We start from the raw sequence: 27976 nt of genomic DNA, 5'->3' as shown, positions 1-27976 counted from the left end.
TCTCTATTAAAGCTACTTTGGATGACAGAAGCTTGCAGTCATATGACACAGAGGTTTAAGTCCATGTATTTCCGCTATGAGGGATTATCATCTTATACTGTACATGCTGGTTTACCACAGCTATCTACATGCATATGAGAAGATGAAGGGTAAAAATGTGAGCTGCCATACTTCCAAGAGCCTGGCGATGAAATACTGAGATAATGAATCGTGCATCGTGCAGGTGTGATATGAAAGGAATGGGGGAGATCGCGTAATGCTCAGTAACAAGACACAGTGCAACAAGATAAGTAAGATGACAGGTCATTGAACAGTCTGTAAAAGCACTGCCAGAGACCACCAGAAGTACGTAATTATTTTCAAATTATTGACAGGGAATTATGGGAAGGTTGAATGAAAACACCAGAGACATATGTTCAATTGCTGTAGTGTCTCAGACACAAAGAAAATAGTTAGAAGAAGACTCCTACATTCCACACTTCATTTTTTAAATACAGTTGTACTTTTTTCGCAATATACAGCCCATTCCTTTCTTTATTCCATTCGTTTGCAGCTACTGTCTCTGTCACAAACACATTTCTCTTTTCCCCTCTGTGTGTTTCCTCATTATCTGTGTTGTAGGAGGTGTCCACATTGTAATATTTCTTGGTAGATTTGGTAAAATGAATCATGGTACTTTTTCATTTGCTGTTATACCTGTGTGAGGGTTGAGAGCATTTCCTGCCCTGTGTCTAATAAGGTAAAACTCAGTGCGATTGGTGGCGTCAGGTTCGGCTGTGTCTTCATTTAAGTGCTGTAACACTGAGCAGCACCTCAGTTTCTCTGAGAGCTGTGGGTGAAGGTTGGTGTCTCCACATCACACAGAACAGTGCTTGTGTGCTCTGCCAACTATGTGGAGCTGTTTGCTTCTCCGTTTCCTCCCTGTGATTCTTCTGCTTTCTTCAGCAGGTAGGAGCTCTGCTTTGGTTTCTTGAGTCTAATGTAGGCATGGGTTCTGGTCAAGAGCACGGGTCAAGTCTGGAAAGCATGCATGTAGTGACAGGACCACGGACAAGGTCTACGGGAACATTTAGTCAAGTCAGGTCTTTGGAAATGTGGTGTTTTTTTCTCAATAAAATTAATTAAATTAAAGGTCAATTAAAGTTAAAGATCTTTTCAAAATTGTAGTTGACTTCTGCCAAAAGTAAGGTGAGAAAAGTGATATTGCAATAACAATGGCTTGTTCTTCTTCTTCTTGATAAGAGCGCTAAATTAAATCTTTTCTATCATTCCGATAAATGATATGTCAACCTACAATCATCTCCACGCCTTTCTAGTGCACATCATATACTGTATTACTGTAAAAACTTTTTAAATAACTGAAATTTATAAAATAGGGGATTTTTTTTTCTTTGGATTGTTGGATTATTTTTTGTAGCAATTTGTATAAGTTACAGTGCTGCCCATAGAGAATCTTTGTAAACAATTTGGAATGCATTCATTAAGGTAATATATATGTGGTTATTTCTTGAACCACTGAAATGTCACCACAGGACTCTTATACTTCGTACTTTTTCCTTCATCAATCTTATTAAATTGTCGTTTCTATTCAACTATCTTCTGTCACTCATTCCATTTCTTCTTGTGTGGTTCTTTGTCTCAGAAGAATTTGTGTCTCTTTTCCGCTCCGATTCATCATTATAGGGATGTGCTTTTCAGTCGATGGAAGTGTCCGCAGAGGAAATAGTTGTGTATTTTGTATATATATGGTAAAATGTAGAGTGGCATCTTCTGATTAGCTGTTCCCTTGTTTGAGACTTGTGTGCATTTCCTGCCCTGTGTCTAATAAGGAAGAGTTCATCGTGATTGGTTGTGTCGGTGAGGGCTGTGTCTTCATTTAAGTGTTGAAATGTCGAGCAGCAGCTCAGTGTCTCTCAGCTCAGGGTGAAGATTGGTGTCTCTTCATCATACAGAACTGTGTTTGTCAGCCCTGTTACACCTGGGGACCTGTTTGTCTCCCCATTAGTGAAGTTCTTTTTGTGCAGCTGCCCTTAGTCTGTTCATTAAATCACAGGGCTCCAATAAATATTGGTAATAACTTCAAAACAATTCAACAGATGCATTTAGTGAAGACTGACTTGCACGTATTTAGATATTGCAGAAGTTCTGCACTGTTGACCACCTCTACCTCCAAATCGCGAATTTTGAATCTGTTGTGGAATAGCCTGACTGATATGTTTCTTGCCCTCAACTTGGACATTTTAAAAGAACGACTTCAAGAAATTCTGTGGGGATGTTCTAAAGGATGGAAGGAAAATCCTTGTCTCTGTTGTTGTTGTTTCTAGTCTGCAAGTGACTAAAATTGTTGAATTAATATCCAGCTTTAACTTTATAACTTTCTAGCCATATTGAAACAATTGAAATATGTCACTGTCATGTTTGGTCTCTTTCGTGCCAACACAGGTCAGTTCGACTCCTGTTCATATGATACAGTTCTATACCCAGGGAATATATACATATATACTGTACATTTGAGTCACCCACTGCCCCACCCATTTGAGGTCGAGAATCCAGTGGTATTAGATTTTTTGGTAACAATGTGTCACAAAAAAACTTTATAATTAAGCTCTCATTTCTCTTAAAATATATTGCAATAAAATGTGTTCACTTTTAGTGTACGCCAGCTGTTCATATTACAAATGATCCATTTTTGAAATAAACAGAAACAACGAATTTTTCAAGGTATTTTAGTTTTTTCTTCACTTGTCTGTTTCCTGAAATGTCCCTCTCTGGTGAAGTAAAAGCAACCTGTGTTTATTTGTAGAGCTGGCATTTTGCAGTCAAATTTACCAAAACTGAACAGAAGTCTGGTAGCACCTTAATACGACTCACTTCCACAGTGTTTACAACTTTGGTGTTCATCATTATTGGTGATTAATAAAATGAGAAGAAAAAATGTTGCACATGTCTGTGGGATGAATTAGTGAACAGCTGAGACTGAACAAGAGTACACTTGCATCAAATGTCACTCTGTCTGATAGTCCAGGATTGTCTATAGTGCCTGTGAGAGTTTCTCTAAATACTGCCTGTCTTGTCTCTCTCCAGGACCTGAGGATGTAAGGCTGGTGAAGGGAGGCAGTCGCTGTGCTGGGACGGTGGAGGTGAATCGTGAGGGACAGTGGGGGACAGTAGTTAATTTTTACTGGGACATTAATGATGCTGCAGTGGTGTGTAGACAGCTGGACTGTGGCTCTGCTATATCAGCACCTCGCAGAGCTCACTTTGGAGAAGGTTCTGGACAAGAGCTTCTTACAGGAGTTTCCTGCAATGGGACAGAGTCTACACTGTCCATGTGTCAGTCTGAAAATACAAATCAAATCAGAGCACTGGGTTTTATTCCAGCTCCTCACATATATGATGCTGGAGTGATTTGTTCAGGTAGGTGACCTTTCATATCACACAAATTAAGACAACTGCCCCAAAAAACATCCCAGAGTAAAGCAATGTCCATATCAAATGTTAATTGTAGAGATGTTATGGTTATTTCTAGTTATTTAATTTCTGCAACAATTTTTAATTTAAAATCAGCTTTTATTAGGTTGTTTAAATACCTACACAATAAGGCATACAGTTTGTAAGTACATCATGAAGTCATTTACTGTGTCTTTACTGTCGGCTGTTTTCTTTTGTTGATTTCACTGGCCAAGTTTGCTAGCAGTGAGACCAATCAAAGTTGAGTGTTGATAAGTCATAGCTATCGTTGAGTTTCATCTCTTTTTGATTAAGAAAAGAGTTCATTCACCTAAGGAAATGATGTGTGAATTTAAATATGTTTAACATATAAAGAATATTTCTTTTAATGTATTGTGAAAATTTCAGACATCCCAGGTCTCCTGGAAATCAGTCTAAGAGTGATTCATAATCTCCCAGAAATGGTCCGCACTCCCACATTTTTTTGTTGGTGATACCCCGTGCCAACAGAAAACAAAAAAAAAGATTAACACACACACACACACACACATTTTCAGAACCGCTCATCCCACACGGGGTCACGGGGGAACCGGAGCCTACCCGGTAACAGAGGGCGTAAGGCCGGAGGGGCAGGGGACACACCCAGGACGGGACGCCAGTCCGTCGCAAGGCACCTCAAGCGGGACTCGAACCCCAGACCCACCGGAAAGCGGGACCGCGGTCCAACCCACTGCGCCACCGCACCCCCTAAAAGATTAACAAGTAATTGAATTATATACCTGTGATTTTGTTCTGTGAAATGTGCCAGTCGCAAGTTTTCCCTAGAGGAATGACTCCAATCCTCTATTTTTAATTTTTTTCAATTTAGCTAATTATTTAATTATATTGACATCTTTTTTTTTTTCCAAAGGAGGACTTCACTAGAGTTGCCCGAATATTAGTTTTTCAAAGTTGGTATGTGGTGGATTGAATAGTAAAAGAGTTAAACATGTTCTCTTGCTCACACAGGCATTGGCAATATACATATGCCGCCCCGTTATTTTTTTCTTATTCTTAATCTTTTTTCAAACTGTGTTTTTGTTTATTTTATGGAGAAACATTTTTTGCCCTCCATTGGTTCAGGAGACAATGCAATTAACCCAGGGAGTCTTTTCCAACTGTAGCTAGGCAGCAGGTTTTGTCACAGAAAGAATGGGGTCTTTCATTGGTCAAAAGCAAACAACTTAAAATCCTCTGTAAAAACCACCTGACCATGTACCTCCAAAAGCATTGGACCATTTTCCAGCAATGACAGGAGTTATTCTGACAAACTGTATTTTTAATGTACAGAGCAATCAGCTTACAATAATTGATTTGCAGTTTCTGATTCTGAAATTATCATTTGTAATATTCATGCCTATTAGCATCTGAAACATTTCTAAGTGGTCAGCCATAGCAATGAACCATTTACATAAGTACTTCTCTGTAATGTTATACACAATGTTTCTGAATTCAGTTTTTTTCTCTTTTTTATGAACAACACAAGGTCACAGTAACACACTGAACACTGAGAAATTGCAGATACATAGACCAAGCGCAAAAGGATCATATTATATCATTGGTGGCTTCACAAAAAGGTGTCAACAATGATTATTCTGCAAATAAAAATGATATATCCAGCACCCCTTTAGACAGCCAATTCAGGAGCCCAAAGTCCACAACTGAGTTAGAGAATGATCAGTTATATAGCTCTGAGCCAGAACCAAATTCTTTCTTATGTGTTCAAGGAAATTTGTAAAAGTGTAATAATACTTTCCATCATTTTCTTCAAGAAGGTCTGAGAACAGCAGAAAAAAGACCTGACATACAAGACCACTTAGAAACATGTATGCTCATCTAAACATAGAAAGAGGTTCTTATGTTATTGAACAAAAAAGAGGTTTCAACCAAGGTAGAAGAGAGACAAGTACCTTCAGTCAGTTTTTGGAGGACAATTTTCTTTTACTTGAGGAGCTGAGAAATGGTGTCTGAATTCTCTACCCATATGTTAATTTATTGTTTAATTGTTGGACAGTCCTAGATAAAATAAAAAAGTCAACTGTATAATATTCTTCTGTCTCTTTCAACAGGTCGTCAAATGATTCGACTAATGGGTGGAGCTGATCGCTGCTCTGGGAGAGTGGAGGTGAAATTCAATCAATCCTGGGCTACACTGTGTGATGTTGACTTTGACTGGCAGGATGCTCAGGTGGTCTGTAGGGAGCTGGACTGTGGGGGTCCTTCAGCTCTACAAAAGGGGTCTCACTTTGGTCAAAGTGAAGGTCCCACCTGGTCTAAACACCTCCAGTGTGAAGGTCATGAGTCCTTCCTACATGAGTGTCTCACCTCAGACAGACCAGAGCAGATCAGCACACATGGAGTACAACTGACTTGTAAAGGTAAATATTCAAATGTGAAAGTCTCAGAAAAAACACATTAGGAATCTGTAATTCCAAATGACTGTGTTTGAACCACAAATACAAAGTACTAAATATAAATACATGTACAAAGCTGAGTATAAAAAAATTGCTTCTTACTCAGTGGTTGAGTCATCAGCGAGATGTAACTCATCCTCTCTAAGTTTGCTGGCTTTCTGAACAAACCTCATTGAGTGCCTCTGGCTTTAGTTTAGTCACTGAGTCTCTTCTCCATCCCCAGAACCTGATGATGTGAGGCTGGTCAATGGAAGCAGCTCTTGTTCTGGGAGAGTGCAGGTGTTTCGTTGGGGACAGTGGGGGACAGTTTATCACCGTAACTGGGACATGAACGATGCTGCAGTCGTGTGTAGACAGCTGGACTGCGGTTCTGCTGTGTCGGTACCAAGTGGAGACCGTTTTGGAGAAGGTTCTGGAAAGATGGTCCTGGGTGATGTTTCCTGTAGTGGGACAGAATCTGCACTGAGGGAGTGTGGGTCACTGGATGGGAGGGAACACAACTTACCTCATACATTTGATGCTGGAGTGATCTGTTCAGGTAGGAGATGTTATGGCAGTTGGAGACAATGTGTTTATACATAGATCATTTCGTAAATCCACTGTTCTGATAGTTACTTTTCACTCCAACATTTTATGGTAAATTTTCCACCACTATTGTGTTATTTTATAATTCCAGATTTTGTCAAACTTGTGGGAGGAGCTGATCGCTGTTCTGGGAGAGTGGAGGTGAAGTTCAGTCACTCCTGGGCTACAGTGTGTGATGCTGACTTTGACTGGCAGGATGCTCAGGTGGTCTGTAGGGAGCTGGACTGTGGGGGTCCTTCAGCTTTACACAGGGGGTCTCACTTTGGTCGTGGTAAAGGTTCCATCTGGTCTAAGAACTTCCAGTGTGACGGTCATGAGTCCTTCCTGCATGAGTGTCTCACCACAGACAGACCACTGCAGAGCTGCACACATGGAGTACAACTGACTTGTAAAGGTAAGTACAACATGAGCATTATTGAACTATTCTTATTAGAAAATGTACATTTTTAGTCAGTTACTTTCTGTATTCCATGTTTACAGGAACTATAATGATATGATGTTATTCAGATAAGAAGTGGTTTGTGTATATCACTGAGTGCTTTCCAAATTGTAAGGATGTCCCTTTTTTGAATTGTTCATCAGTTCCTTCCCTTTGAAAATATTCATTAATAATGGTATTACTTACTTGGAGCTAAAGGTCTGCTGCTGTCGTCTAATTACGTCTCTCTTCCCAGGACCTGATGATCTGAGACTGGTGAATGGAAGCAGTCCTTGCTCTGGGACAGTGGAGGTGTACCGCTGGGGACAGTGGGGGACAGTAGCCCAGTATAACTGGGACTTAAACGATGCTGCAGTGGTGTGTCGACAGCTGGGCTGTGGCTCTGCTGTAGTAACACCAATTAAAGCTCACTTTGGAGAAGGTTCTGGAAGGGTGCTGCTCAGAGATGTTTCCTGCAATGGGTCAGAGTCTGCACTCAGGGACTGTGGAGCAGTTGACTGCAGACATGTGGACGTCCCACACAAGTTTGACGCTGGAGTTATCTGCTCAGGTAGGATACAGTATCTGGTATGAGACTGTCAGTTATAATGGTTTTATTGCACCCCATTTGCACAGTACACCAATGCATCAGAGAGATGGTTGGTGAAATAGGGAGGGTATGTGTCATACTGTGGTGCACAGTGCCATGTGTTTGAATGGGAGAAAGAAGGATATACAGACAGCATTTATCTGAATTGCTTTATTAGAACACCCAAACACAGGGAAACGATACTTTCAGTTTTGGAAGCCGATTTCCTCCCAAACCTGCACCTCAAGCTAGGCTTCCCACCTAGTTTCGCACACCCAGAGTCTCTCTTGTCATATTTCTAAACACGGTCACCCCATCATTTCCCCAGAAGTGCCCCCAGTGGTTGCACACTTACATTTCACATTTTTCCCATAATGCAACGATTTACAATAAGCACATTCCCCGCTTGAACACCAGTAATGCAGGTCATTATGATACTATAGCAGTATAGTAAAATATCCTCCTCTTATTAAACTGCTAATCTTAGGACATTGCTATTTCAAGTGAATGGAAGAGTGGAAAAAGTCCATCAGTTTCCATATCTTCAGTAATTGTTTGTCCAAAGCAGGGTCACAGTGGACCAGAGTCTAGCCCAGAAGTATAGATTTTAAGAGAGGGTATACCATGAATAGGGTACAAGTATATCACATGGGGGGGGGGGGGGGGGGGTGCAGTGGCGCAGTGGCGCAGTGGGTTGGACCAAGTCCTGCTCTCTAGTGGGTCTGGGGTTCGAGGCCCGCTTGGGGTGCCTTGCGATGGACTGGCATCTCATCCTGGGTGTGTCCCCTCCCCCTGTGGCCTTACGCCCTGTGTTGCCGGGTAGGCTCCGGTTCCCTTCAACCCCATATGGGACAAGCGGTTCAGAAAGTGTGTGTGTGTGTATATCATATGGGAATCACACAAAGACACACAGACCTACTACTGCTGCATTCAGTTAATTTTCGATATATGTGGAGAACCTTTATTAACTTTTTTTCTGATCATTTCTGAATTTATTTCAGTCTACAGCTGCCCCTGGTTTTGCCACAAATAAAAGGAGTGACCCAGTTTCTGTCACCCTATTTACACATAATGACACGGCTTTCTCTAGCTTATAGTATACCTGTGTTACTCCTTATTAATTTCTTAATATAGTCTTCTTAGATTTTACACTTGAAGATTACCTTACTGGTTCACTATATTGCCACCAGTGCAATGAAATACATTTTACAGCAATTCACAATCAAACACTGAGTTGCTTTGCCAATTTTTAAGGCATTCTGCCAAACCTGTTTTGCTATTCCAGATTTTGTGCAACTTGAGGGTGGAGCTGATCCCTGTTCTGGGAGAGTGGAGGTGAAGTTCAATCAGTCCTGGGCTACAGTGTGTGATGCTGACTTTGACTGGCAGGATGCTCAGGTGGTCTGTAGGGAGCTGGACTGTGGAAATCCTAGAGATACACACAGGGGGGTTCACTTTGGTCAAGATGAAGGACCCGTCTGGTCTAAACACTTCCAGTGTGAAGGTGATGAGTCCTTCCTACATGAGTGTCTCACCACAGACAGACCAGAGCAGAACTGCACACATGGCAGTGGCGTGGGATTGATTTGTACAGGTGAATTTTTAATACTTCAAGACTTACTTTACTTCATCACCATGTAATGCTCGTAACACTCTTACTGTTATGCTCTTGTGTAATCCTTTAGCTTTCTGACATTACAATTCATTTAGCAGAATTGTTTGTGATAATCTCATTGTCTGTAATTGAAAGTCAGAAGTACTCCTTTTAGTTTTTATAATCATTTAATTGAATTAATATAAATTTACTATAATTCCAAATCCAATACTTTGAAGTTTTTTAAACCTGCATTATGTTGTACCTTTCTCAAATAAAGAACATTTCAAAGACTTCAAACTTGGTACCTAAAGGACATTTTTCAGTAGAGTTGTACTCTCCTCTACACAGCCTTAATGGTTTCACAGTCAGCTGAACTCCCAGCCTTCACACGACTCTGAAGACAAGTGTTTATTTTGCCCACAGGTTTAATGGTTTTAGGCAAGGGTGAAACTAGACACAAAAAAATTAATATACAGTATAACAATAACCCATGTCCACATAAGTATTCAAACCATAAAGCATCACAATTCGATCAATCAAATGTACAAAGTAAATATGCATTACTTAGAATAATCCTTAAAGATTCACTCTGATTTATCAAACATTAGCAGACAATTTTTACAGTATTTCCGTAAGACAACACCATCAATAACGGATAACATAGCTACTCAGAATGATAACATCTCGTGACAAAATAGAGACTACAACATTCATAAAGTGAAACTGAATGAAAACATACAGGCGATGCTGTTGCAGGGTTGAGGATGAAGAGAAGTTCACCATGTGCACTGATGATAATAACAGAACTACTTCCTGTCAGAGAAGAAGCATAAAAGTCTGAGAAATACGTAAAATATACAAAAAACGTCACATTTTGCCGACGAACATAAAAAACTATTTACGTTCAAATATGTTCAATATTTGCTAAGACTTCAACTCAGATCGAATCATAATTAATTTACCAATAACTTCACTGTAACAGCACAACAGTAATGCACGAGTACAGTACACCAGCAGTACTAATTTTCTCAGAGGGAAAATTTTTCATTCCTGTTGACAGCGTGTACATTGAGGACTGCATTTCAAGGCGTGACTCTGTACCTTGTCTTTCTAGGACCTGAAGAAGTAAGACTGGTGAATGGAGGCAGTCCCTGTGCAGGGACATTGCAGTTCTATCACTGGGGACAGTGGTGGCCAATACGTTCAGCATCTAATGATATAAATCGGGTTCTAAATGCTATCACAGCGGTGGGCAGACAGCTGGGCTGTGGGCCTTTGCAATTCCTTGGTGGACCAGAAAATGAAGTAGTCTTTGAAAAAAACATCTTAACTGCAGAAGATGTCTGCAAAGGGTCTGAATCTAAACTGAGTGACTGTTTAAAAGATCTTTTCAGTGAAATGGATTTCCCTTCCATGTATTTCGGGCAAATGACTTTTTCAGGTAGGGAACAATCTACATCGTCATTCCTGAATTTATTAATCACACCAAATGTCAATGTGCAAAAGGAGAAAACATTCTCTTAGTATACACACACACACACACACTTTCTGAACCACTTGTCCCATTCGGGGTACTGGAGCCCACCCAGCAACACAGGGCGTAGGGCCAGAGGGGGAGGGGACACACCTAGGACGGGACGCCAGCTCGTCACAAGGCACCCCAAGCGGGACTCGAACTCCAAACCCACTGGAAAGCAGGACCCGGTCTAACCCACTGCACCACCCCCCCCCTCCACTGTTCTCTTAGTAGTTAAAAAAAAAAATCTTACACAATTTTCCTGTCAAATTTCACAGATAAAAAAACGAACACACACACACACACACATTTTCAGAACCGCTCGTCCCATACGGGGTCACGGGGAACCGGAGCCTAACCCGGCAACACAGGGCGTAAGGCCGAAGGGGGAGGGGGACACACCCAGGACGGGACGCCAGTCCGCCACAAGGCACCCCCAGCCGGACTCGAACCCCAGACCCACCGGAGAGCAGGACTGTGGTCCAACCCACTGCACCACCGCGCCCCCCAAAAAAAAAAAAACGAACAATTATGTTAAATTTACAAAATACACACACACACACGCACTTTCTGAACCACTAGTCCCATACGGGGGTCGCAGGGAACCGGAGCCTAACCCAGCAACACAGGGCATAAGGGGAGGGGACACACCCAGAACAGGACACCAGTCCGTCGCAAAGCACCCCAAGCAGGACTCGAACCCCAGACCCACTGGAGAGCAGGACCCAGTCCAACCCACTGCGCCACTGCGCCATCGCGCCCCCCTTGACTGTAATACATTTACATGATTTTTACATTTATTTAGCAGACACTTTTCTCCAATGCATCGTACATCTCAAAGAATAAAAGCGAAGTGAAGAAAGCTGGTCTTCTCGATGATGAAAACACTGATAATTCTAATTTCAGTAAACAAAGTACTGTAACCTTAAAAGCAAGAAATTTTTCTAATATCAAACTGTATCATATGAGCAAGTTATTCTCTTTCTTACATCAGGTCATCGAGGGATTCGGCTAAGAGGAGGAGCTCACTCTTGCGCTGGGAGACTGGAAGTCCAACATGGAAAGATCTGGGGAACAGTGTGTGATGCTGACTTCGACTGGCAGGATGCTGAGGTGGTCTGTAGGTCCCTGGACTGTGGGGAACCTGCAGAGGTGGTGGGGACATCCAGATTTGGTCCAGGAGAGGGACAAGTGTGGGCCGAGGAGTTTCAGTGTCAGGGGAACGAGTCTCATCTTGTTTTTTGTCCAAAAGCAGCACACAATCAGAGTTGTGCCCATGACAAAGATGTTGGACTGGTGTGTTCTGGTAAGGTCTTCCTTTTCTCATACCATTGTAAAAATTAGCTTTGACACTGTTTGCTAAACATATAAAAAAAGAAAAATCTAATTTAGCAAGGTCTTCAGTGTTGTGTTTTACTACAATACAGTAATAATAAGAGTGATTGAGCAAAAAAGAAAAACTGCCTGAATTTAACCACGTTACTCATTCTGGTGTTCACAGGGTACACAAACATTAGGCTAATGAATGGTCCTGACCGGTGCTCTGGTAGAGTACAGCTGAGATACAGTGGAAAATGGGGGACCGTGTGTAATGAATCATGGGATATGAGGGCCTCTGATGTCCTCTGCCATCAACTGAAGTGCGGTCATGCTGTGGGACAGGCCTGGTTTGGGGAAGGAAGTGGCCAAATCTGGCCTGATGTATTTCAATGCCATGGGAACGAGACACAACTCTCCCAGTGTGCTGTGTCCCCATGGAGTCGGGCAGCCTGCTCTCATGGACAGGATGTAGGAGTCATCTGCTCTGGTGAGGACCTACAGGTTAAATGAAGCTGAGACAACTGAAGTGGATGGATATTCAATGAAATTATAAAAGCACATACATGCCCAGCCCATATCAAATGATTCAGAGACATGTCACCTTCATTTTTACAGGTTCGTCTCCGTCCCTTTCAGTTGGGGGAGTCAGGCTGCTGTCAGGGGGGAGTGACTGTGAGGGCTGGGTGGAGGTCTTCTATAACCAGACGTGGTGGAGGATCCACAAGAAGTCCTGGAGCTTCACAGATAGTTCCGTGGTCTGCAGACAGCTCGGCTGTGGCTCTGCAGTGAAAGTCCGTCCATCTGGAGTAGGTGAAGGTGACAGGTGTGTGACGGGATTACAGTGTTCAGGAACGGAGGCTCATCTGGGGACCTGCAGCTCTCCACAAATACTCACCTGCAAACCCAGAGACCAGGTGTTCATAATCTGCACCAGTGAGTGTTCCCAATGAGATTTGATTTCTGTATTGTCATTTAATACAACAGAATCAAACCAGACCAGTTAAATTTAATGTCAGTTTACTGTGATATGGGAAAGCTGCTGTTCTAACTAGTTATTATTTTTACAATCCTGAAGTGCTTCAGCTGAAGTCAAGTCAGTTTCCTCACACTGTCTGCTTCTGTAGATCACAGATCTCTCCGGCTGGTGGGGGGTGATGGAGAGTGTGCTGGGAGGCTGGAGGTTTTCCACAGGGGCTCTTGGGGGACGGTGTGTGATGACTTCTGGGGTCTGGCAGAAGCTCAGGTTACCTGCAGACAGCTGCGATGTGGGACAGCCCTTAGCGGGCAGAACCCGGTACCAGCCTACTTCGGCCAAGGATCTGGACCCATCTGGCTTGGGCGACTGGGCTGTACAGGAAGCGAGTCGTCCCTGTGGGACTGTCCCTCAGCACGGTTTGAGCAGCAAGACTGTGGTCACAAGGAGGATGTGGGGGTTGTGTGCTCAGGTACAGGATCGGAGAGATTTTATTTTCTTTATCTTCATCTTATCTACTGGATGAGTTCAGAAGCCCATGATGACAATATTCCTGGTTCAGCCTCCATTTCTCCCTTTGATGCTCAGAGCACAAGCTTCTGCATTTGTCTGAGGGCTGCTCTGGCCATACAGAGGTCTACTACAATGGAAGCTGGAGAAGCGGGTGCTTTAATTACATGGAAAAGACCACAGCTGCAGTGATCTGTCATCAGCTCGGCTGTGGAGACAAGGGGACAGTCGATGAGACAATCTCCAGGCTCAGTCCTGAACCTACAGGAGATGATGGTCTCAAATGTCGCCCCCATGACTCCTCACTGTGGCAGTGTCCATTCTCACTATGGGGGCAGAACACTTGTACTGATAGCAAGATGGCTAAGATCCACTGCTCAGGTGAACTTGACAGTAATCCCACATACAGCAGTATATTGATGTATTTCTTCATATGTTATTCATAAATTGTCTTCCTCTTAAATTTTCTTTGCAGAAGCCGATAAGGTTAATTCCCCTTTGGACTTCACTGACTGTGGCTCTTCCACTTACAAAAGTTCATGTTCAGGTAAGATTGTGAAGAGAAAAATCTTGACAGTAGTCTTTCTTATGAAGCGGCAATGTTTCATCTATGACTTCAGTGAATGAATGAATGACTGAAAGAATGAATGAATGAATGAATCAGTGTGTCTTTAGAAGAATAAGAATGAAAAGTTTTTGCAAAGAATTTTAGTGTCTTAAACAATAAATCCTTGTGGTCCCATGAATGAAAAGAATAGTCAGTTCAACCACAACACACATTTTAATCACACAATTTAAATAAACAGAGGACGAAAACATAAGCTGTTATAGAGCAACTTGAAAGAAATAAAAATCTTTATTTCACTATTTTAAGGGTATTGTCATGAATTTCTTATGCATTGTTTTCATAGGTTTCAGACTATTTGAAAATGGTATGACTCTTTAGTAATTAATGATTAATGGTTTTAATTTGTTCTGCCCCAGCCATATTTTCCCCTTGAAAAAATGTTTATTGGTATTTATACATGTTTATTCTAACTGGCATGACGTGGTGTTTCTTAGGAACACAGCTGTCAAATTAAAGCAGAAGAGAGGAGGATTACAAGAACTGAATATATGTACTGGAAGTGTTGGATAGATGTGATCAACTCATTTCTTGGTTGGCTAACATGAGTCTCCCCCCTCTGCTAGGCCACTTGCCCCTGAGACTCATGGGGGGTACAGACCCTTGCTCCGGCAGGGTAGAGGTGTACCATAATGGCTCTTGGGGGACCGTATGCAATAATTTTTGGGACCTGGACGATGCTGCAGTGGTGTGCAGGCAGCTGGGATGTGGAGCGGCCCTCAGGGCAGAAAGGGAGGACAGTTTCAAGAAGGGAGATGGTGTCATCTGGCTGGATGAGGTGAACTGCAGGGGCAGTGAGCTCTATCTGTGGCACTGTTCTTTTTCAGTGCAGCAGAGCAGCTGCTCACACAAGCAGGATGCTGGGGTTACCTGTGCAGGTAAATCTGGGAGGGACATGAACCCCTGATTATCACACTGACTGTAATACTAATACTACCACTGATGCTGTTTGGTGTATTTATCAGTTATGGATGATATTGTTAGTATCCTGAACAAGACTTTGTTTAAACCCCGATTCAAGGTGGTGCTATAACTGCCCCACTAGTGACTGGACCTCCCAAAGACCTTCAGTCCACAACACACCAGTCTGTCCCAGCAGTGTCCTCTGTGGTTCTTGGGTCCCTGATCTCACTTCTTCTGTTACTGTTGGCTGGACTGATTTACAAGAACTGGGTGATGAGGAAAGGTAGGAAGTTAGTTAGTTAAAAAAATAATCTATGCTTATACATTCAGTATATGGTTTTGTGATATAATCTGGACACTTTCAACAGTACAATGCGTATATGAAGTTGAATAATAGCAAGATGAAAAAGAGTAACAATTCCGCTTTTATTTTTGCTTGGGCAAAACAATGTGCTTCTCGTAGTTCTTATGCTGCTCCACATTCTCTGTAGAACTCATCAAGAGTGAACATGACCGACTAGATCTAGCCATCTATGAGGAGATTGATAACAAATATACTATCCAAGCAACTGAGCAAGGTAAGGTTAAAGGATCTTTTCAAACCCCGAATAACTATGATCGCATTTTATAGTCACTACAGAAGAGGAAATAAATGTAGAGAAGATACAGACAGCTGTTGAAAAATTTAAAAACTGGACTGTAAGAGTGTCTGATTTGTGAAGACACAACAGTACATGAAAAGTATATCTTCAGCCTCAAAATATATTGATGCAGGTATTAGAACACCTTGACTACAAGAAATAACATAGTAAATGCAGCTTTTGTGGCCAAGGAAACATAGTTAGCTTTGTAACATTCTTTACTTTGTCCTAATTTTCAGTAATTTGGGTTACATGAGGCGCCAATGTCTCTAAACATTCAATAATCCAGTGAGCTGCACAATTAAAGCATTTTTTGGGAACAAATATTTAATGGTCTGTCAGTAAAAGGTGAGTTACTAGGTGGTACTTTTGGCTTTTCTCATCATCATTTTATTTAGTAGGGTGTCTAGATCAACCACTTTAGCACACACACACACTGTCTGTAGCTGCTTGTTCCAAGTCGGGGTCGCGGCGAGCTGGAGCCTAACCCGGCAGAACAGGGCGTGAGGCTAGAGAGGGAGGGAGGGAGGGAACACACCCAGGATGGGACGCCAGTCCATCACAAGGTACCCCAAGCAGGACTCAAACCCCCACCCACCAGAGAGCAAGCACAGCCCAAACCCACTGAACCACTGCCCCCTCCAAACCCAAAACAGGCAAAACAATAAATGAACTAAGTGTTTTTGATTTTAAGGTGATGTGCTGGACCAGCTGCCCTTAGACTATGAAGAGGTGGGGGAAACTGAAGGAGACCATCTGTTAGGTAAGTTATGGGTGTCTTTTAAATGTCATATGAATTTAAAAACAATTTCGCTAAATTTTAAGCACTTCAGTTTTAGCATATTTTCAAGAACATAAACCTGCTGTTTGAAATCTGCATCTGTGGTTGTTTATTTAGATGAGAGAAAGACTGAAGGTAGTCCAGAAGATCACGGTAACGCCTCTATGCCAAAGAAGATGCAAGAAACACAGTCAGGTAGGATTTGCTCTTTGCCTCTACATTTGTGTCTTTTTATCAGGATTTTTCTTCAAAAAGTGTTGGTTAACTATTATATTTGTTTTAGCATCCTATAAAAATATAATACTCTTTCCAAGTTGGTTTGATGGTACCGAGTCTGCAGTAACATCTGTTTGTAAAAAAAACCCTTTTTGAACAGTGTATATGTATTTATCACTATGCTATTGGTGTCTAGGACGGTTCTGTGTGAGGGAAATCAATTTTCAGTACAATGTTTAGCTGAAAGAGAATTTTCTAAGGGGGGGGGGGGGGGGTCCTGTAAAGAGAATTTTAAGTCGACATGGGGCCTAGAAATGGTTATGCAGCTCTCCTTGAGATTTTGGTGCAATTTTTTTAACATCAGAGTTAGAAATGCTGTGAAAGTCACACATATTCTCTTCTGATGATTTTCACAGTAGATACACTGGAGTACTACAATGATTCCCCTGCACATCAGAAGCTTGAATATGATGATGTCACAGTTGACCAGACCAGTGACTATGACGATGTTGCTGTGGAGCAAAGCCTGAAGTCTCAGTTAGGTAATCTGATGTAAAACTGAAATTATTCACCCTTTCAAGGTCACTGATGTTGCTCAGGAAATTACATTATCTATTATGCAAACCACTTTTGCAGTTCAGACCATATGAATCTCTTACAGATCTCTATCCAAATAATCCTACAGGACACAGAACTATTCCAACATCACTGACCCATGACGAAAAACTCCCTAAAGCTGACAGCACTGACTATGATGATGTACGAGAGGAGCCTCTGTAAGAAGAAGAACATGAAGGGACTGACAGGATAGTGTTGAAAAACCTGCTGACAGTTGTGTTTGATAATGTTCTATTGTTCTTGAAGTGTTTGAATATTTGCTTAGTCTTCAAATGTTGTTTTATTTTACCAGTTTCCTTCAGAAAATGGCTAATGATTTAGCTTTTAACCATGAAATCTGAATTTTTCTATAAATGAAGTATTTTCTTTCTCTGGCTGCCACTTTTTTTGTGAGAACATTTAGACACCATAAAGCTTCTGAAGTTGGTATGAAGTACATGGTTGCCTTTTTTTGGCTTCATATTTAAAATACAAATTTCTAACAGGTATCTAACTGTGTATGTGAAAACAAGAAATTAAAATGTGAACTGCTCTCATTTCTAGAGCTATAATATTTGTCACACCCTCCACCTCCGCACAACAGGGAACATCTGCTACTGATCACCCGACGTACACATAAAAGGGGAGCTTGGATCGCAGCAAGATGTGGATCCTTGTTCAGCCTTGCTACTCACTTGTGTTTCTTGCCTTAGCTCTCCTGACTTCCTTGATTCCTCGCCCTTGCCCTCGTCCTCGCCCTTGCCCCGCTCCTTATTTTCCTGTTCCCTCTCCTGTATCTCCACGATGCCCTGGTTCACCACAACTTCTCGCTTGATTACCGGATTTCGACTCTCGGATTCTCCCTGTATGTCGTTTGCTCCTCGGTGATCCTCACCAGCTTCTCGGACAATGATTTTCGGATTTCCCTCAGCGAAGTATGCCTCCGCTCTGCACTTGGGTCCAACGATTCACCTCCCGGACGGAAACATGACAATACTGAATTTACCAACATTTTGCTTCCATGATACCAAAGGGAGGAGGGAGGGTGAGGCAGGGTAACACTAGGCAGCCCATGGTAAAAAAAAAAAAAAAAATAGGATGAAAGCTGAAGAAGCAGTTTTTTTATGTTTAAGATGGTCTCCAAAACACCGGATGATTACATTGCATTGTCTACAACCCCTGATCCTAAGCAGGGTCTCAGCAGGATGGAGCCCACCTGATAATGTGGGGTTGGGAGAGGAGAGGACACAGCCTGAGCGGGATGCTGGTCCACCACAAGGCACCCCAGGCAGGGCTTGAACCCCAGACCCACCACACAGCAGCCATAGGCCAAACCGGGCCACGCCACTGCATCCTGCCCCCTCCAAGCTTAGGGCAGTTCCATTGTTACACAGTCTGTGAGTAGTATACAAGATGGTGCAAGAAGTGTTTGAGAAGCCTGAATGACTGGCAACAGCTTAGAAATAAAATCAGCTTGTTGTAGTGTTATCAGCCCACACACCTTATTCACCAAGGTGACTTACGCTGCTAGATACACTACTTACAAAGGGTCACTCATCCATTCATCAGTGGAACAATGTGTCTCGCTGTCACTCACACACTATGGATGAACCTGAGCAGCATGTCTTTGGACTGTAGGAGAAAACCGGAACACCCGAAAAACCCACGCTGACACAGGGAGAACATGCAAACTCTGCACCTGGGTGCTGTGAGACAGCAGCGCTGCTGTTTATACGCAGTTATTCCATTTGGCTTGTTTGATGCACCAGTTTTATTACAGATTCTGTAGTCACATGTTATCCAGGTCAAGATATTTATAGGGAACATGATAAATCAAGGTTTTATCTACACTCTTAGTAATGTACCCTCAGGTGCTAGTAATGTGTTATGTTTATTTTCTCAGATATTTGATGAAATTGCTGAGATAACCACTGTAGTAAAAGATAAAATGAGTGAAAGGCAACAAGTAGGATTAAACTTTTTTCTGGTGACAGTTTGGTCAACTCTTGATGAGATACCCTCAAGTTACGAAAATATAGAAGAAACTGAAGGAGACAATATGGTAGTTGGGTGTTGATGGAAACTTTAGATGAACTTGTGAAAAAACAGATTGGCACAAGTACCCTAATTTGAACATTTCATGAAGGACAAAGGTTTGCTGTTTGAATGTTCTACCTATTGATATATGGATGAGTGACCCATTGTAAGTAGTGTATCTAGCAGTGTAAGTCACCTTGGTGAATAAGGTATGTGGGCTGATGGCACTACACAGAGTTCATTGGAAACTGCTTTGGAGAAAAGCGTCTGTTAAATGCATAAATGTAAATATAATATAAATGCATCTATGATTGATATTTAAAGAGGACCCAGAAAGACGGATATGTGAAATTAATTCAGAAACATTGACCACGATGATGTGGGGGATCCAATTCTGTAAGGGTGAGAGACATAGCAAACGTTGGAGAACAGTGCTAAAGTGAGTCTTGACAGCTGCACTTGAAAGTTTATTGCTCTTAAGATGGACAGAAATTATTGCATCAAATAATGGTATAACTTGGCTGCTAGTTCCATAACTCAGTTTAAATGCAGTTTTGGTGGTTTTTCCATTGGCTTTTAACGAAAATGCTGAATTCAAGCATAATTTTTTTATTTGTAGAAATGAGTTTAGACAAGTTATTTTAATATGGTAATTACTTCAGATTTTAATTTCTCTTTATAAATGAAAACAAATAGTCACTGTATTTGGGCTGAAAATGTTTGTTACCTATCTAATTAAAGCTGATGAAATTAATTTGTATTGTGGCATGCAGCACCATGGGTTTGGATGAGGCGAAGAAGGACACAGAGACAGCATTCATGACAAACAATTTATTAGAATAACAGCACCAGGGAAATAATACTCTCGGTCCAAATACCCCATTTCCTGTAGAACGTGTGTTTACAGCAAACCTTCCCAACCTCCTTATCACCCCCAAGCTTTCCCCAACACCCCCGCAGCCACAGTCACCCCATTATTTTCTCCGTAAGTGCCCCCAGTGGTTACACACATATTTAACATTATTTCCCATAATGCAACTATTTACATTAAACACACACTCCCTCTTACAACAGTAACGCGGGGTCGTTACAGTATATTTCTGTCATTTCATGTGTCTAGTGCCTAAATGCATGTGAAGATAAAAGGTAAAAAATGTGTGCTGCTGTACTTCTGAGCATTTGCAAAGGGGCTCAATGAACAAGGTTTCATGAATGTAACTCATTAGCAGAGGAACATTTTTCAGCCTTTACTGGTAGCGTAGTGTTTAGTGCTGCTGCCTGTGGACTCGAAGCTTGCGGGTTTTAGTCTCACGTGAAGCTGTAGTAGCCTTGAACAAGGTACTTACCCCGAGCTGCTACAGTAAAAATAGCCAGCTGTTTAAATGGGTAAATAATTGTAAGTTGCTTTGAAGAAAAGCATCAGCAAAATGAATAAACACATTACAGTTTCAATTGTCAAACATTTTGAGGAGCAATTTAAGCTTAGTATTGTGCTCAAAGGTACTACAGCAGGATTCAGACCAAGGGCATTTTAAGTGCAAGGCAGCAATACACTACCTGCTGCTTTAACAGGTGCAACATCTGTGGTGGAATCTGTTTTGTGGTTATGCTATACGACTGAATACGGTAATGACGTAGGAGCTTACAGACTAGCTGTGGGGGAGTTTTTCTTGTTTTTTTTTCTAGAATCTTGCATGTGGTATAAGGCACATTTCAGCTTGTTTATTAAGAAAACTTGTTGATTTGTTGAAATTGATTTGGAGTGAATCCTGGGGAATCTTTAAGCTGGCAAATCTTTTAAAATGCTTCCATGAGATCATCCAAGCAAGGAGAAAGGTGAGCTTTGAGAACACAGCAACCACAGAATGATCACAATACAACACACTGCAATTCAGTAATTAGACATCAACCTGAACTATTCAAGTATGCAGTCATTCACTTTGGGTTGCGTGGGACACCAGCATCACTTAGCATTAGATTTGAAATGCAGCGCTCTATTCGTTGGAGGATTCATGGGGAAGACGTAAAGAAGAGAAGTCACAGTGACAGTTATTTCCTCCAGCTTCTCAAAGTAATTCGTATTCAAAAAATTGTTATTTAATTTTCATTTACATTCACAGAAAAACAAAATAACTTTTTTGCAAACTGTTTGGAAAATGTTTTTTTTTATTTACCCTCTCTATTAAAGCTACTTTGGATGACAGAAGCTTGCAGTCATATGACAGAGGTTTAAGTCCATATGTATTTCCGCTAAGAGGGATTATCATCTTATACTGTACATGTTGGTTTACCACAGCTATCTACATGCATATGAGAAGATGAAGGGTAAAAATGTGAGCTGCCATACTTCCAAGAGCCTGGCGATGAAATACTGAGATAATGAATCGTGCATCGTGCAGGTGTGATATGAAAGGAATGGGGGAGATCGCGTAATGCTCAGCAGCAAGACGTGGTGCAACAAGATAAATAAGATGACAGGTCATTGAACAGTCTGAAAAAGCATTGCCAGGCTACCAGAAGCACGTAATTATCTTCAAATTAATGACAGGGAATTATGAGAAGGTTCAATGAAAACACCAGAGACATATGTTCAATTGCTGTAGTGCCTCAGACACAATGAAAATAGTTAGAAGAAGACTCCTACATTCCACACTTCATTTTTTAAATACAGTTGTACTTTTTTCATTTACGCAATCTCTTTGAAAAGACTGTTAATTTACAGATCGCAATATACAGCCCATTCCTTTCTTTTTTCCATTCATTTGCAGCTATTGTCTCTGTCAAAACACATTTCTCTTTTCCCCTCTGTGTGTTTCCTTATTATCTGTGTTGTAGGAGGTGTCCACATTGTTATATTTTTTGGCAGATTTGGTAAAATGAATCATGGTACTTTTTCATTTGCTGTTATACCTGTGTGAGGGTTGAGAGCATTTCCTGCCCTGTGTCTAATAAGGTAAAACTCAGTGCGATTGGTGGCGTCAGGTTCGGCTGTGTCTTCATTTAAGTGCTGTAACACTGAGCAGCACCTCAGTTTCTCTGAGAGCTGTGGGTGAAGGTTGGTGTCTCCACATCACACAGAACAGTGCTTGTGTGCTCTGCCAACTGTGTGGAGCTGTTTGCTTCTCCGTTTCCTCCCTGTGATTCTTCTGCTTTCTTCAGCAGGTAGGAGCTCTGGTTTGGTTTCTTGAGTCTGATGTAGGCATGGGTCCTGGTCAAGAGCATGGGTCAAGTCTGGAAAGCATGCATGTAGTGACAGGACCACGGACAAGGTCTATGGGAACATTTAGTCAAGTCAGGTCTTTGGAAATGTGGTGTTTTTTTCTCAATAAAATTAATTAAATTAAAGGTTAATTAAAGTTAAAAATCTTTTCAAAACTGTAGTTGACTTCTGCCAAAAGTAAGGTGAGAAAAGTGATATTGCAATAACAACGGCTTGTTCTTCTTCTTCTTGATAAGAGCGCTAAATTAAATCTTTTCTATCATTCCGATAAATGATATGTCAACCTACAATCATCTCCACACCTTTCTAGTGCACATCATATACTGTATTAATGTAAAAACTTTTTAAATAACTGAAATTTATATAAATAGGGGATTTATTTTATTCTTTGGATTGTTGGATTATTGTTTGTAGCAATTTGTATAAGTTACAGTCCTGCCCATAGAGAATCTTTGTAAACAATTTGGAATGCATTCATTAAGGTAATGTAAATGTGGTTATTTCTTGAACCACTGAAATGTCACCACAGGACGCTTATACTTTGTACTTTTTCCTTCATAGATCTTATTAAATTGTCATTTCTCTTCAACTATCTTCTATCACTCATTCCATTTCTTCTTGTGTGGTTCTTTGTCTCAGAAGAATTTGTGTCTCTTTTCCGCTCCGATTCATCATTATAGGGATGTGCTTTTCAGTCGATGGAGGTGTCCGCAGAGGAAATAGTTGTGTATTTTGTATATATATGGTAAAATGTAGAGTGGCATCTTCTGATTAGCTGTTCACTTGTTTGAGACTTGTGTGCATTTCCTGCCCTGTGTCTAATAAGGCAGAGTTCATCGTGATTGGTCGTGTCGGTGAGGGCTGTGTCTTCATTTAAGTGCTGAAATGTCGAGCAGCAGCTCAGTGTCTCTCAGCTCAGGGTGAAGATTGGTGTCTCTTCATCATACAGAACTGTGTTTGTCAGCCCTGTTACACCTGGGGACCTGTTTGTCTCCCCGTTAGTGAAATTCTTTTTGTGCAGCTGCCCTTAGTCTGTTCATTAAATCACAGGGCTCCAAAAAATATTGGTAATAACTTCAAACTAATTCAACAGATGCATTTAGTGAAGACTGACTTGTACGTATGTAGATATTGCAGAAGTTCTGCACTGTTGACCACCTCTACCTCCAAATCTCGAATTTAGAATCTGTTGTGGAATAGGCTGAATGATATGTTTCTTGCCCTTAACTTGGACATTTTAAAAGAACGACTTCAATAAATTCTGCGGGGATGTGCTAAAGCAGGGGTCTCCAACCTTTTTCTGAGTGAGGGCTCCCTGAAGGGATAAAATAGTCTATAGGGCTACTTGTTTAATATACTCAAAAAATATATAATTTGTTATAAATATGACAAATCGAAACACAATGGTGCTTTTTAAACTTTCAATTAACAACATTATGTCAAAGGGATAATAAAATACCTTGATATGTGTATAAGTATATGCCCAGATGAGGCATACAGTTTTGCTTTTTTTACGAGAAATTCTGTCTCCCACTCCTCGTCAAAGTAATAAGTCTTTTTGTTTTTTGCAGGACCTGGTGCACCATCAGCCATAATTAATCCTTTGTTGTTTTTTGTTATAGTTGTTTTCACCTTGTTTATGCCGTCAGCTCGCTACCGCCTCAAGAATAGCCTATGGGAAACGAACTCTACGTACGTTAATAACATGCGTAAACTTCCAAATATTTAAATTTTTTAAATGATGATTTTATTTTATGTTTTAATGTTATATGATATGTTAACATAACACTTTTTCATTTTTTTGTAAGTATAATAAAAAAACTAAAATCAATAATTAAAATTGAGCCTATTTATAGAACGTGCTTGGCGGGCGACTCGCAGACTACATGCGGGCTACCAGGTGCCCGCAGGCACCATGTTGGAGACCACTGTGCTAAAGGATGGAAGGAAACTCCTTGTCTCTGTTGTTGCTGTTGTTTCAAGTCTGCAAGTGACTAAAATTGTTGAATTAATATCCAACTTGAACTTTATAACTTTCTAGCCATATTGAAACAATTGAAATATGTCAGTGTCATGTCTGGTCTTTTTCGTGCCAACACAGGTCAGTTTGGCTCCTGTTCATATGATACAGTTCTATACCCAAGGAATATATACATATATACTGTACATTTGAGTCACCCACTGCCCCACCCGTTTGACGTCGAGAATCCAGTGGTATTAGATTTTTTGGTAACAATGTATAACAAGAAAAACTTTATAATGGAGCTCTCATTTCTCTTAAAATATATTGCAATAAAATGTGATCACTTTTAGTGTACACTGGCTGTTCATATTACAAATGATCCATTTTTGAAATAAACAGAAACAGAATTTTTCAAGGTATTTTATTTTTTTCTTCACTTGTCTGTTTCCTGAAATGTCCCTCTCTGGTGAAGTAAAAGCAACCTGTGTTTATTTGCAGAGCTGGCATTTTGCAGTCAAATTTACCAAAACTGAACAGAAGTCTGGTAGCACCTTAATACGACTCACTTCCACAGTGTTTACAACTTTGGTGTTCATCATTATTGGTGATTAATAAAATGAGAAGAAAAAATGTTGCACATGTCTGTGGGATGAATTAGTGAACAGCTGAGCCTGAACAAGAGTACACTTGCATCAAATGTCACTCTGTCTGATAGTCCAGGATTGTCTATAGTGCCTGTGAGAGTTTCTCTAAATACTGCCTGTCTTGTCTCTCTCCAGGACCTGAGGATGTAAGGCTGGTGAAGGGAGGCAGTCGCTGTGCTGGGACGGTGGAGGTGAATCGTGAGGGACAGTGGGGGACGGTAGTTAATTTTTACTGGGACATTAATGATGCTGCAGTGGTGTGTAGACAGCTGGACTGTGGCTCTGCTATATCAGCACCTCGCAGAGCTCACTTTGGAGAAGGTTCTGGACAAGAGCTTCTTACAGAAGTTGCCTGCAATGGGACAGAGTCTACACTGTCCATGTGTCAGTCTGAAAATACAGATCAAATTCGAGCAATGGGTTTTATTCCAGCTCCTCACATATATGATGCTGGAGTGATTTGTTCAGGTAGGTGACCTTTCATATCACACAAATTAAGACAACTGCCCCAAAAAACATCCCAGAGTAAAGCAATGTCCACATTAAATGTTAAATGTAGAGATGTAATCGTTATTTCTAGTTATTTAATTTCTGCAACAATTTTTAATTTAAAATCAGCTTTTTATTAGGTTGTTTAAATACCTACACAATACGGCATACAGTTTGTAAGTACATCATGAAGTAACATTTAAGAGCAAAACATTGTACGATGCTAATGAAGTGTGGCAAGAACTGGTGATGGATGTCAGGGTTCTTCCAGTAGATGATTAAGTACCAGAGGTGGGTAATAACAAGTTGCTTTTATTTAATTCGTACTCTGATAGGCCAGAAACCACTAATGAATGTGCATGACCTTCAAGCCCTTAGATGGTATTGCATAAGAAAAAGTAATGCAACTGTGATAAATATAGCCACATGGGCTCGGAAGTACTTCAGCAAACCATTGTCACTTAACACAGTCCACTGCTGCATTCAGAAATGCAACCTGAACCTCTACTATGGAGTGAGGAAGCCATACATCATTTCTATGCAGAAACGCTGCCAAGATCTCTGGGCATGAGCTCATCTCAGATGGACTGAAAGGTCGTGGAAATATGTGCTGTGGTCAGATGAGTCCACGTTTAAGCTTGTTTTTGGGAAAAACGGATGTTGAGTTCTCCATGCCAAAGACAAAAAGAACCATTCAGACTGTTAGCAGTGAAAGGGGCAAAAGCCATCATCTGTGATGGTATGGGGGTACATCAGTGCCCACGGCATGGGTGACTTGCATATGTGTGAAGGTATCATTTACGCGGAGATGTTTACTGGGATTTTAGAGAGACATATGCTGCCATCAAGGCAACATCTTTTCCCGGGGAGTCAATGCTTATTTCAGCAAGACAATGCCAGGCCTCATTCTGGATGTGCTATAATAGGGTAGCTTTGTAGACACAGAGTGCGTGTGCTTGACTGGCCTGCCAGCAGTCCAGATCTGTCTCCTATTGAAAATGTATGGCACATTGCAAAGAAGAAAATCAAACAATGACAACCATGGACTGTTGAGCAGCTGAAGTCTTGTATCAAGCAAGAATGGGCAAAAATTCCACTTGCAAAACTGCAACAATTAGTATCCTCAGTTCCCAAATGACTAGAAAGTGTATTTACAAAGAAAGGTGATGTAACAGTGGTAAACATGCCTCTATCCCAACTTTTTTGAATGTGTTGAAGGCATCAAATTTTGAATTTGTTTATATATACAAAATGCAATTAAGCTGGTCAGGGAAAACATTGAAAATCTTTTCTTTGTACTTTTGTCAGTTAAATAAAGGTTCAAGAGAATTAACAAATTGCAAATTCTTGTTTTTATTGCATTTTAGAAAATATCCCAACTTTTCTGGAAATGGGGTTTGTACTTCTCTGTAATGTTATACACATTGTTTTTGAATTCAGTTTCTTTGTCTTTTTATGAACAGCACAAGGTCACAGCAACACACAGGTAGAGACTAAACACTGAGAAATTGCAGATACATAGACCAAGGACAAAAGGTCATACTGTATCATTGATTGTTTCACAAAAAGGTGTCCAGACATTTCAGAATTTATTTGAATTGTCCTGCAGTTTTTCAAGTGGAAGAAATTTAAGCTCGTCAGTCATCCGCATGTTTACGGAGGAAACGTCTGGTTCAGAGCGCAACTTTAAAATATGTCTCATTGCACTTGTTAGCCTGCATGCCATTACACCATCAAGAAAGAAGCCTGAGCCGTGATTTAACAAGAAAGTAGATGGGGAGAAAAAATTTTTTTATTACAGTTTTCCCAGATAATGTATCCCAGTCCGGTATGTTTGTATTTTATCACATTCCGAAAAAATGTATCAAAGAGCCTTGCATTTAAAACATAGCCAAGATGTTCCAGGGAGCATTCTATGAAGATGAACTGGAGTGAGGTAGCTTCTGTGAATTATCATTTGGTTCCTGGATGCTGAGGAAGGTGCAAGCAGGGAAGACTTTATCACATACAGATGATTTTTCATTATGATTAAAAGACAAGTCCAAGTCCTGTTCCTAAGTCTTCCTCAGTACATCATGAAAGTGCGCAACAACGTTTGATGAAAGGGTATATAACGCAGAAATCGTGCCACTGGAGTTAACAAAATTAACAAAAGCTGACAACTTTAATCATTTCTCCTTTTCTAGGGTTGCAATAAAATTACATGGTTATAGATAGTCCATACTGGCTAGGACAAAATTATATTTTAGAAGGATGAAAGTCAACAATGATTATTCTGCAAATAAAAATGATATATCCAACACCCCTTTAGACAGACAGTTCAGGAGCCCAAAGTCCACAACTAAATTAGAGAATGATCAGTTATATAGCTCTGAGCTAGCACCAAGTTCTTTCTTATGTGTTCTAGCAAATTTGTATTAGTGTAATAGCACTGTCAATAATTTTCAAG

At 40.9% G+C, this 27976-nt stretch overlaps 2 protein-coding genes and 1 long non-coding RNA gene across 3 annotated transcripts; all 3 read left to right on the top strand.

Annotated features, from left to right (window-relative positions):
• The first annotated feature begins 835 nt into the window (after window positions 1-835).
• Window positions 836-6985, top strand: LOC114911067 (deleted in malignant brain tumors 1 protein-like). Its single transcript, XM_029254133.1, has 6 exons — window positions 836-948; window positions 3085-3417; window positions 5559-5867; window positions 6127-6441; window positions 6580-6882; window positions 6969-6985. Exons 1-6 carry the CDS (start codon window positions 891-893, stop codon window positions 6983-6985), a joined length of 1335 nt encoding a protein of 444 aa, XP_029109966.1. The 5' UTR covers window positions 836-890.
• A 3535-nt stretch (window positions 6986-10520) lies between these two features.
• Window positions 10521-15836, top strand: LOC114911066 (scavenger receptor cysteine-rich type 1 protein M130-like). The gene is made up of 10 exons (XM_029254132.1): window positions 10521-10533; window positions 11603-11914; window positions 12110-12415; window positions 12544-12744; window positions 13053-13373; window positions 13490-13792; window positions 13887-13958; window positions 14603-14914; window positions 15431-15517; window positions 15820-15836. Exons 1-10 carry the CDS (start codon window positions 10521-10523, stop codon window positions 15834-15836), a joined length of 1944 nt encoding a protein of 647 aa, XP_029109965.1.
• A 445-nt stretch (window positions 15837-16281) lies between these two features.
• On the top strand, window positions 16282-17319 carry LOC114911074 (uncharacterized). Its single transcript, XR_003797869.1, has 4 exons — window positions 16282-16343; window positions 16479-16556; window positions 16994-17119; window positions 17263-17319. It is a non-coding gene; the product is annotated as an uncharacterized LOC114911074 (long non-coding RNA).
• The last annotated feature ends 10657 nt before the right edge of the window (window positions 17320-27976 follow it).

This window comes from Scleropages formosus, chromosome 8, assembly GCF_900964775.1.
Source record: "Scleropages formosus chromosome 8, fSclFor1.1, whole genome shotgun sequence".
Lineage (NCBI taxonomy): Eukaryota > Metazoa > Chordata > Actinopteri > Osteoglossiformes > Osteoglossidae > Scleropages > Scleropages formosus.
Note: the sequence above shows the minus strand (reverse complement) of the source record. Positions and strands in the feature narration are given on the sequence as shown.